This window comes from Sesamum indicum, linkage group LG11 (genome assembly GCF_000512975.1).
Source record: "Sesamum indicum cultivar Zhongzhi No. 13 linkage group LG11, S_indicum_v1.0, whole genome shotgun sequence".
In the NCBI taxonomy this organism is placed as follows: Eukaryota; Viridiplantae; Streptophyta; class Magnoliopsida; order Lamiales; family Pedaliaceae; genus Sesamum; species Sesamum indicum.
Window position 1 is genome coordinate 3,617,317 of NC_026155.1, and position 11,573 is coordinate 3,628,889.

At 36.4% G+C, this 11,573-nt stretch overlaps 2 protein-coding genes across 2 annotated transcripts; both read left to right on the forward strand.

The window, feature by feature from the left end:
- On the forward strand, positions 632 to 6,322 carry LOC105173303. The gene is made up of 2 exons (XM_011094995.2): positions 632 to 1,056; positions 4,750 to 6,322. Exons 1-2 carry the CDS (start codon positions 715 to 717, stop codon positions 5,986 to 5,988), a joined length of 1,581 nt encoding a protein of 526 aa, XP_011093297.1. The 5' UTR covers positions 632 to 714; the 3' UTR covers positions 5,989 to 6,322.
- Positions 9,567 to 11,567, forward strand: LOC110012807. The gene is made up of 3 exons (XM_020697665.1): positions 9,567 to 10,507; positions 10,778 to 11,320; positions 11,412 to 11,567. Exons 1-3 carry the CDS (start codon positions 9,689 to 9,691, stop codon positions 11,544 to 11,546), a joined length of 1,497 nt encoding a protein of 498 aa, XP_020553324.1. The 5' UTR covers positions 9,567 to 9,688; the 3' UTR covers positions 11,547 to 11,567.

The following is an 11,573-nucleotide window of genomic DNA, read 5'->3' on the forward strand; positions in this document are numbered from 1 at the left end:
ATTATTATAATTTTTTTAGTATATATAAATAGAAATAGAAAGATTCGAAGATAGAACCTTTTAATAGAATATGAATTCCTTAATGATTGAGTGTGATGACGATTCTACTAAAATAATGAGGTCGCAAAAATGTAGTGGTCGCCCAGTGGGTCGTTGGTCGTTACAGGTCAAGATCATGTCAGTTGGGTCAGATTACCAGGGTCCGACCCGTATAACGACCCGGACGGGTGGTGCACTGAGGAGGTGCTTAGTCATTGCATGGACAATTTTGGAGACAACACGCGTCCGGGAGTAGGACCCACAAAAAGCCCTATAAATAGCCCATGTCACGACAGCAAGAAGTACCTTCACTTTTACTACTTTAATCGCAAATTGTGATCGCCAATTTATTCCTCGACCTCTCACTAACTTAAGCATCGGAGTGTCGTCGGGACGAACCCAACTAGCTTGTTTGTTTTATGCTCAGGTTTACCAGATTCAGGGAGGTGACGTGGTAAAATCGCGATCGTTGATCATGATTGCACGAAACGAGCCGGATCAAAATTCAACCGCAGAGATCATGACTTAAAAAGCTCTTGAACGTTTTATTACAGTGTCCATAAGTTCAAAAACTCACAATTCTTGTTCTCAATTTTCATCACTTATTCTCTTTTCATGAATGCAGAAACAAAAAAGAATTGAATAGGAACTTTCTCAAAGAGGGTCACAAAAGCCATGAATTACTCCTCCCATTACCAGCAACAGACGTACGATCCATCATCTTTGACCCAACAAATTTATGACCAACCCGCAAATGATTACTATACTTATTCTTATCCAAACCCTCAATACACCAGTGTTCAACCGTATTCGTATCCAAATCTCATTGTACAACCATCACAACACGAACAACAAGAGCTTCATCCACCAGGGGTCACCGCGCTGCCTCCGCCACCTCCACATCAAGATCAGTCTTCTAATTTTCAGTACCACGCGCATACTGCTGCCGCTGCAGTTCTTCCTGTGGGCCCACAACATGGGGGAGTGGATTCGGGTATCGGGGTTGTTCATCAGCCGGTATGGATGTATTTTTATTTGTGGGTTTTCCTTTTTTGGTTGGATTTTTAGTTTATTTTTTGAATAATTTTCTATTGATTGAAATAGTGTGATTGATCTAATTGTTCACTATTTGGTTTGACGATGTGAAGATCTGGGAATACAATTCAGTGTGTCTTTTTATTGCTTTTATTCGTTAAGAATTAAGGATAAAATATACTGATAATTTTTGTATGTGATTTTATAATGAGAAATTGAAGAGGTTTCAGAAAGGAATTTCAATTTATTTATCATCTTCTGGGAATTATTCGTTTTTGTTTTATACCATTTATCTATTCTTAAAAAATTAGATTGGATTTATCCTATGGAAATAATAAGATTCAATTGCTTGGTTATTTTTGTTGAATTTGATTCTGGAAGATCTCACCCTAAATGCAATATTAATTTCTCTCCGAGCTTTGTCTTTTGGCTAATTGAGCAAAGTTGTGTATCTCCAAGTTGACAGTATTTTGCTCAGCTAATTATACCACATATGGAACTGTTTTTTCTGAATTACATTATCTTTAATGGGGAACCATGGAAGATGGTGCATTCTGCAAGAAACTGTTGGTTCATGAGATTTATAATTTACCTTACATCTACCTGGACAAAGTGATAAAGGTGAGCTTGAGTCTAAAGTATACTTAAGCTCAAGGTTTGCCCTATTGTCAAGACGAACAGAGCCTGGACAACCGTTGTACAGCTGAAGTTTTTATTATACCTTGGATCATCTTGCCTAAAGTTGTTTTTGTCCTTTACAGAAGTGCATAGTCAAAAAGAGCTAGGAAGATCACGAGATTCAGTATATGCATATGTATCATCCTTTTCGATATTTCCTTGTTCCTTCAAGGGTCAGGTTGGTAGTTGATATCCTGCTCATGAGCATCAGTGTCTCATGTGGGTTTTGGTTCATATACGCAGAAAATAGCAGAGATTCAACAACTTATCTATGAGAATCATCATTAATTTCCTCCAAAAATTATACAAAAGATTTTAGGCTACGCTTGTTTTATCCCCTTAAAGCATTTCTAATCCATAGTGGAATATGCATTTGGGAGACTGATTTTGGGAAAACATAATTTTTGTTCTCTCAAATGCATGTGTGTCTATATATATGGGAAATAGTATTTTTAGTCCCACAAGTTAGACCCATGTCACTTTTGGTCTCATTCATTACGGCATTAGCACTTTTAGTCCCATAACTTACAAAATTAGCACTTTTGATCCTCATGCACTTTTCCATCTACAATTTAACGATATAGGTCGCATGCCTAGCATGTTGCTGTTAAGTATTTTTTTATTGGACAAAAAATTGGCCCTTTTTTCAATACTAGCATATGAGTGTTTCATTTAGCCTACTTGATTCACTTGTGGAAGACATGATTCTATGTGTTGCTTCTACTTGGCTTCAACTTATAGAAATATGGGAAGGTTAGAATTCAATTTTTGTGAGAGAAGAAAGAAATCACTATGCTTTTTGCCCTAATTTCCTTCAAGATTTATTTTTCGCCTCAAATATAGTTATATTTTTTTCCAGAAAATGGCTCCAAGCTAGAAAATAAATCAATTTTCGCTCCAGCAAACATACTTAACGGTTGCATGCTAGGCACGTGCACTACACCATTAAATTGTAGACAAAAAAGTGGATGAGGACCAAAAGTGCTAATTTTGTAAGTCACAGGACTAAAAGTGTTAATTCCGTAATGAATGAGACCAAAAATGAAACAGGCCTAGCTTATGGGACCAAAAATGTTATTTTCCCTGTGTATATATGTGTATTAATATTATATCATCCAATCATTATATACACAGATAAATACATTACAGACTTACATAGATATAGATGAAATTCATTTGGGGGAACATCATTTTTGTTTCCTCAAATTCATATACATATATGTATCTATGTATATATGTAATGACTGGATATAGGTTGATAGACACACACAGTTGTTAGCTGTGTCCTCATTAGAATTTAAAACATGTGCATGCATCTTATGTTAAATGTTGATCATGACACTGGTAACAACATATATGTGTATGTACATACATTAGATATTAAAACATTGATGTGGTACAACTAACAACAGATGATAAGGTAAATAGCATCTCCCTAAATATTTTTCTTAACATCCCTGAGCGGAAATCATATGCTTAGTACAATTACCCAAAATATTTCCAAAACACTCAAAATAAATACTAGACACTAAGTTTCTGTCAAGTCGTTATAAATTTCAGGTAGACATGTCAATCTACATGGCTAAACACGTATCGATTCCCTCTCTCGTTGTTAACAGATTGTATAGACAAACTTTATTTGCAGCTGATAATGCAGTGATCATTCTCTGCTTCCTAACTTATGTGATCGTGTCATTTAACTAGATGGATTCTTCAGTTGACATTATAATTGTTGTATTGTTGGTTGGCTATGGACCTATAAGTGGCTCTAGATTTCATAAAACGGAAGGGAAATTAGTATTGTAATGGGAAAGCTAAAATATACATTTATGAATCTGAATTGTTATTTTACTTGTTGGAGCCTTTGGTCTCCCACACCCTTTGCAATTATATGACTTTGACCTAGCCTCTCTTTTGGTCTCATGATGCATAAGAAAGATCATGAAATGTGGCATATCTACCAAAATGTTGGTCTTATTGATGAATTAATGCCTATGTTCATTGAGAAAGTTCTTTTCTAACTGGTCAGATTACATCAAACAACTAAGAAAGTTTTCTCTTATCTAGCGTGGATGGAACCTAAACCCTCTTTCTAGTGAATCTTTCGCGACAATGCTGAGATTTGCTAAGTTGTTATGGTACCGTTTGTTGGGAGATTCATACTGCACTGCTATCTCATTTTATTCGCCCCTTGTTGTGATCGACAGACTTTAGGTTGAAAGAGGTATGAGAATGAGAATGCAGATGCATAGAGCATAAGAGGAGAAAGCTAGTTCAAATGTTTTCTGTATGTGTATGTGCTCCATTTATACATTAGCTTTTGGGTGTCTGATTGAGATTTAAGTGGACATTCATTCAAAGATGTTTTGAGGAGCATATTTACATGAAAATAATTGGTAATATTCTTAAGAAACTCCTCATTCAAAACTTAGTCAACTCCTAATTTTGGTGGTGCATTACCTATTTACATGGCTAGATTATTTTTAAAACTTAAAAGATTTGATTACATTATAAGTTCATTGTAGTAATCATTTTGGATGTTGAATTATGTCTTTTACATGTTTGATACTGCTTCCCTGCTTAAATCTCTGCTATCTTTTATATTTTTTGGTTTTGGAATTATGTTGTGGCTGAATGGTCTTTTGAATATCAACCTGGGGGATATGTATAAAATTTTTTGTCTGTATCTTCCAACAGGAGTTAAATAAGGGTAACATTTTTCTTTATGTGGCTGAAGGCACAGGCTTTTTCTAGCTAGGTCTATGCGAATTGTAATTTGTAATTTTTATGTTGTGTCTTATCTATAGTACATTTTTGACCTAGAATGCCTCATATATTTTTCGTGCAAAGAATGTCCTCAACTACAAAAAATATTCTAGTGTTCCAACTATTAGTTTCCTAGGATGGTGCTACATATATTTGTACAAATTTTGCCTTTTGAAAAGAGCAAGTAAAATTAAGTTGCATTCTTGAAAATCTATTCATATGATTTTGCAGATTGTGCAATCTTCTTACGAAGGTTTTAGCATAGTCAATGGTGTGGCACCCCTTGGAGCTGCCCAAACTCATCTCAGTCCTCAGCCAAATGTCCGGGGCCGACCATATCGTGTTCGGGGTCGAGGCAGAGGCCGTGTAATGCATAAGCATGTTGCAGCACGTGGTCAGGAACGAACAATATCCACTCAAGGTGGATCGCACATCCAAGGAGGATCTCTTCCACCCATGGCACAACCATATGCATCAAGTTTTGGCCCAATATCAACGGCTATTCATAGTCCAGCTCATATAATGCCTGCTTTGCCACCTCCAAGACTTGCATGGTGTGAATTCTGCAGAGTTGACTGCAATACCCTTGATATTCTTGAACAACACAAGAATGGGAAAAAACATAAAAAGAAATTGAAAGTTTTTGAAGAGTTACAAAATCTCAACAGTAGGGTGATTGGCAGACAAATGGAACAGATATCTTCTTCTCAGTTGAAGCTAGAAGTTCCTCTCCAGTCTGATGAGCGGTCCGAAAAACAAATTCAACAAGAGAGTTTACCTTCTCAAGCTATTAATGAAGACAATAAAGTTGCAGTTGGAAATAGAGAGCTCGAAGATGCAGAACCTACTGAAGAACCAGGAAAAAAGGTGATAGATCATTCTGAAGGCCTAGCACATGGATTAAAGCGTAAAATGAGGGGTGGTAAAGTTGGTAGAAGAACGAGGCCTTGTGATCGATCGAAAAGGACTGTGGAGCCTCCTAAGCCCAAAGAAGTTATCCCCTTGGTATGCGAATTATGTAATGTAAAGTGTGAATCTCCAATTGTCTTCCAAAGTCATTTGGCAGGAAAAAAACACAAATCGAAAGCTAAGCGTTTCCTAGGCCAGCAAGAAACATTCGGACAAGAAGTTCTTCCAGCACTACGACCTGCAAACCAAGATGCTAATGCTTTTCATCAGCAAGGATTTCGTAATGAAAATACTGGTAATAAGGCTTCCACAGTGGAAACTAATGTCAAGAGCACTAAGTTGGAGGCAACTGTAAGTCAGCCACAAGCACTTGTAGCAAACTCTGGAGTTCAGATTCTGGTGAACATTGAAGGAATTTCAGAAGAGGGATATCCTCAAAGTGGAGCTCAAAGCGATTGTCTAGTGGGTGCTCTAGTTACCGAACAAGTGGAGGGTGTAGTTACGACTGGGACGTTGGAGCCTGTTACATCTCAAACAACCTTAGATGGGGCTTCTGTTTGAACAGAGTGTGATTGTTCTATCCCTGGCTCAGGTTGATCATATATAGCTCTCTCTCTCCCATCAAAGGGTATAACTTTTTGTCGACCCATCAAAACCATCTTATCCAGGTAGCTTATTGACTCGATTCGTTTACCTGTTTCTCTCTGCACATCCTGTGATAATGCACTGAGTTTCTACGTAACCATTATGTGGAACTATTTACTTGCTAACTTTTTGGCGCGCACCAAATTGGAGAATTTTAAGTTCTTAAGTGTTGAATTCTTGTGCCTATGGTTACATATGGTGAAACTATGATGTATGGAGATGGAAACTAGTAGAACTTTTCACTCGATAATTATGCAGTCAGCAACCACCAGCGTGGTGGTCTAGCGTTTACGTTCTTAATACTCCACTTGAATGTCGTGATTTCAAACTTTCACAAAAAATGTGGAGTTTGCTAGAACCGCCATTCTATAATTAGAGAGGGTGTAAATGTAATTTTAATTTTTTAAGAAAAATATAATCTCTTGGGATGTAAAATATAATTAATCATGATTTTTATAATATATCATACTTTTCTTTTTTGTAATTTTTGTTTTTAGGGCCTGGATAATTTAGTACCAAAAGGATATTTGTGAAAGAATCAGTACGGCCTCGAAACGCAGCGAAAGCATTGAAAATTAAAGAATTTAAAATTGGTTTCAAACGGGTGTTTCCTTGAAGTTCTCGGGCATTCGGTGTTTGTCAAAAGCATAATAATAAAAATTTAAACATGTTGAACATGTGGTTAGAGGATGAAAACTAAAAAATATAATTTAAAATGAGACTCTACATTTTCGTTTCTTTAGTCGAGTAGCAACATGCGTTGTTGCCTTTATTTTTCTCCCGCTCTGTTCACATGAGAGTTCAACGTAGAATTCTTCTAAATTGTCCACACCACAAAATAGAATGAAAATTCTAATCTATTGCTAGATAGAAAAGAACAAGAAGAGAACAATTCCAAACAAACATTATTATTTAGTGCTTTTGATTTGTTTAAGTTCTAAACTTGAATCTAAATTAAAATAGAACACAAAGGAGAAGTTAGGAGAGCTTTAGGGGTTGTAATTTTCGTGGCTTAGGGTGAGAGTGAGAGCAAGCATGATGCACTCAAGTTGTGTGTGTGGTTTTGTACATTACATACAAAGTGAATTCCAAATCCGAACCACCAAGTTTGCCTCAAAGGCAACGTATATACACACTTCATATAACTTCCAACCATGATGTATAACCACCCTATAATCCTCATCGTGGCTGGTCATATGGTGTGGAGGAGTTGAAACTCCTCCTAACTTGCTTCAACCTCTCTCTTATGGATTTGGACTTCAAGTTGTGAACCGGTCTTGATTTAATCAAATTAATCACACCCAACTAAGGTCTATTGGGCATTGTATCAAATATAATTAATTTTAACCCAACTAAGTCCAAAGATTCATTTAGTTCAATTAAATAAACCTAAGCTGAAACACTAATTAATTGATCAAATCAATTAATTAAGTCGGACCTAATAAATTAATTCAAATTAATTTAAAGGTGTTAAGTCTAAAATTAATTAATCTAATTAATTAATTATTGAGCTATCCATCTAATGGATTTTTCAATAAATGATGCAATCATTTATATTCTCCCTTAATTAATTTAATCCAATTAAATTAGCTCTTTTCTTCTAAAATTAATTCTAAATTAATTTTACCAATTCAATAATGATTTGTGTGTGACGCTTTAGGTTCATCCTCAATTAGACTTGGGCTTATGTCCATCACAATAATTAATTTAATTTAATTTAATTAATTATTTTTAATTAACCATTAATTAAAAATTCCCGTCACCATGGGTAGCGATCTAGCAAGGGTCCATGGCATTAGTGACTAGGTGAACGTTGGCGTGAATATTTAGGCTTTCGAGTACCATACGGGTACGATCCTTCCATCATCCGTCTCCCGATCTAAGTTTACGGCATGGAATTGGGCGTTGGTTCCCATCCAGGACTAGACGTTATGCTCAATAACTCAAGATGCATTTACTTTATTGGTTGATGTACGAAACCATTCCCTACTCAACCAATTGTTGTGGCTATAGACTCTAAGAGCTCGAACCATCTCATAACGCATAGGAGACTCAACTGTCATATACTGATAGGTGACGGATTCTATGTTGGAATTCACCCTTTTCACTACATATTCTGAGTGCACTGGACAAGACTTATAATGACCACATCAAAGATATGGTCATCTTTCGCAGATTTAAAATACAACCATTATATGCACATGACTGTCATGGTTCCTCAAGTTCAAGGACTAATCTCATACTATTGGAGTTGGGAATTTCAGTCATATCGAACAAGCCTCTAAGATTTCCATATGACAATTCCCGCAAGTCAGTTCAATCAAGTGACAACCTTCTCAACTAATCCACTAAATTGTATAGACGTCCAACATCTGTGGCTGATGTTGGGAATTTAAGTCATACCGAACAAGCCTCTAAGATTTCCATATGACAATTCCCGCAAGTCAGTTCAATCAAGTGACAACCTTCTCAACTAATCCACTAAATTGTATAGACGTCCAACATCTGTGGCTGATGAAATACGACACTCATCTATGGATGCAATACTTAGTGCATGTCTCCATAGTACTCTCGATACCCAGTAGAGAGGTCCTCGACTTGGAACGTTCCAAACCAACCCTAAAACGTTGGTTTCATAGCTGCAATCTAATGCGCAACCAACTAAAAAGGATATGTTGTGATGTTAAATTACCGTTCAACGTAAATAATAAGCACAACAAACATATAGTGCCACAAATGAATGTATACTACATTCATCAAGTTAATATCACATTAATAAAAATTACTAAATAATTCCAAAAACTGTCAATTCAATTAACTTTCTGATCACCTATTATAACAACTTGCACACACTTTAGGGCAACCCTTTCTATTAGGAGCGTCACCCTAATTTCTCATTCTATGTAACAAATTATATTATTATACTCTAGTATAATAATAAATCATAATTGGATTGAAATACAACACTTTGAATAACATTTAATATAAATTATAATGGACTTCTACGATATTTGTTATAATTATAATTTTTTTATTTTTTAAAAAATTATGTATATTTTTTTGTTATTAATGGTCATTTAACAAATATTCTCCTATAATGTGTTGTCACAAATTGTATTTATTAAACGATTGTTAATCTCAAAAATATTTATAATTTTTTAAAAAATAAAAAATATTTATAATTATAATTTTTTTTTAAAAACCCACTGTAAATTATCCGAAAATTTATCTCGTAAAATATTTTCTTTACACCAAACATGAAACTAAAAAAAAGAACAAATTTTATTAAACTCTCTTGAAATTCACATAACTATAACTACCTAAAGAAAACTCACAAATATTTCTTAAATTATTAGTCGTCTACAAATGACTCCTATAATAAACTCTTACCAAAGATATTTATTAGACCTTAAAGAGTATTTATAATTTTTAAATAACAAAATAATATTTATAATGACAACAAACATCTCTTTTTTTTTTAAAAAATAAAAAAAGGAAAGTAAGGTGAAAAATATGTTTGTCTTCTCTCGTTAATACAAACTCCCGAATTCCCGTTCCCCATTTCTGTAATCTTCATGATCAACTCCTGCTCACGCCTGGAAATTCGAATATTCCGATGAATTCCAAGCAGCAACTCCTCGACTCCCTCACCGCCCACATCTCTCTCTACCACTCTCAAATCCCCGAGCCCCACCGCACCCCGAACTCGGGCACCCGACCCGCCCTCCTCCGATGGTTCTCCTCTCTCTCGGTGCACCAACGCCGCTCGCACCTGACGATGATTGACGCCAACTTCGTTGCAATCCTCCTGCAGATGAAGCAGAAGCTCCAATCGCATGGCTCCGGTCGTTTTATCATCCTTCCGGACCTTCCCCAAGACGGCGATTCTGCCCTGCCCACGCTCTGTTACCGGAAATCGGAGGGGCTTTTGTCGCGATTCTCCGAGTTCAATTGCGCTGAGCGCGCGATTCACGAGGCGGTGGAGTTGTTTAGCTCGACCGAGGGCGAGAGGGATGGGAAAGGGAATGAAGTTCTTGGTCTTGACGCCGTGTGTTTGGCTGAGGGTTTAGTTGGGGATGTGAGTAGATTTGTCGAGATTATGGATGAGATTACAAATGGGGAGTTTTTGAGGGGAGGGGACGAGGGGGAGATAGCAGAGGAGTGGGTGGAGCTGGGATGGTTGAAAGCGAAGGGATATTATAGTTTGGAGGAGTTTGTTGTAAACAGAATGGAGGTTGCTTTGAGGTTGGCCTGGTTGAATAGTAATACTGGGAAGAAAAGAGGAGTGAAGTTGAAGGAAAGGTTGAATGCTGCTGGTGTGGCGGCAAATTTGTTCTGGAGGAAGAAAGGTTGTGTGGATTGGTGGGAGAAATTGGATGATTCTGTGAAGAAGAAGGTTTATTCTGCATACCTGGGAAAAGCTGCACGCTCACTGGTACTTTGTTATAATTTAAGTTTTTGTAGATGTCTCTGTTTGCTATGTGCTTCTTTTAGTTGTGTGCATCTCTGTGTTATCTTTTTGATGCATATGGTGAAAAATGAAATTGCTGGCTTGATTCTTTGGCGCCTTGTTTTTTTTTTTTTTTCTAGAAAGCTTTATGTGGATTATGTGCAAGTTGATTAGTATTTTCTGTTAGTTTCATTTTTCTTTGTTGTCCTTCCTTGCTGGTTGTGTGTTCTAATATCTTATCATTGCAAATCTCAGACATCTGAGCTAGTAAAGGGCAAACTTTGCGTCCCGAATGATAAAATGTGGTGTTTCGATGATCAAGATAAACAGTTATTGAGATGGGATAAAACTTCACTGGGTAGTCAAGAAGCTGCAGTATTCCGAGGAATAGATTCAAAAATTAAATGGAATGCCAACCCTGGACAGGTTTCTGAGGATCTGTCTCCATTATATTGTATATTCAATAGTTTGTGTATTCTTCAGGTTGTTTCAACTCTGTTTTCAGCAGCTCAGTTTGGTGGATGTGGTAAAGAGGAACTTTTTTTCAGCTCTCTGGATACTGTAAATAGCATCTCTGACATTATACTAAGAAAATTGCGGGAGTTAATCATGGTTATTTCTCTGGATTGCACAAAATTTGAGTTACTAGGAGAGGGAACCACGAGTCCTCTTCCAAAGAAACTAAATGAAAAACATGCAGCAAATAACCGTAAGAAAAAGGGGAAGAACCACAACAAAAAGTCAAATCCTGTCCCAAGACCTTGTCAAGATGATTCAAAACCTACTGTGCCTTCTAAGGTATACGGTTGCTCTGACACAAAAAAGTACCATTTAAAATTAGAAGACTCTCTGTGTTCCAAAGTCTTGATTGATTCCGTTGATATTTCAGGGTAAAGGAGAGAGAATATTGTGTATCAACAAGGAAGATATTAGACAATCAAATAAGTTCGACTGTGAAGTTCCAGGAAAGGATCTTGCAGAAGTGAAAGATGTAACGGTTAAACTTGTTTTGCTCTTTATATGAAAGTTAATGTACATGAATAATAGTTAG

Excerpts from the sequence above, each read along its gene's own strand:
- LOC110012807 (XM_020697665.1), top strand. The coding sequence starts at position 9,689 with ATGAATTCCAAGCAGCAACTCCTCGACTCCCTCACCGCCCACATCTCT. Across the intron at positions 10,508-10,777 it reads GAAAAGCTGCACGCTCACTG|ACATCTGAGCTAGTAAAGGG; the intron begins GTACTTTGTTAT and ends TGCAAATCTCAG. Across the intron at positions 11,321-11,411 it reads AACCTACTGTGCCTTCTAAG|GGTAAAGGAGAGAGAATATT; the intron begins GTATACGGTTGC and ends TTGATATTTCAG.
- LOC105173303 (XM_011094995.2), top strand. The coding sequence starts at position 715 with ATGAATTACTCCTCCCATTACCAGCAACAGACGTACGATCCATCATCT. Across the intron at positions 1,057-4,749 it reads TCGGGGTTGTTCATCAGCCG|ATTGTGCAATCTTCTTACGA; the intron begins GTATGGATGTAT and ends ATGATTTTGCAG.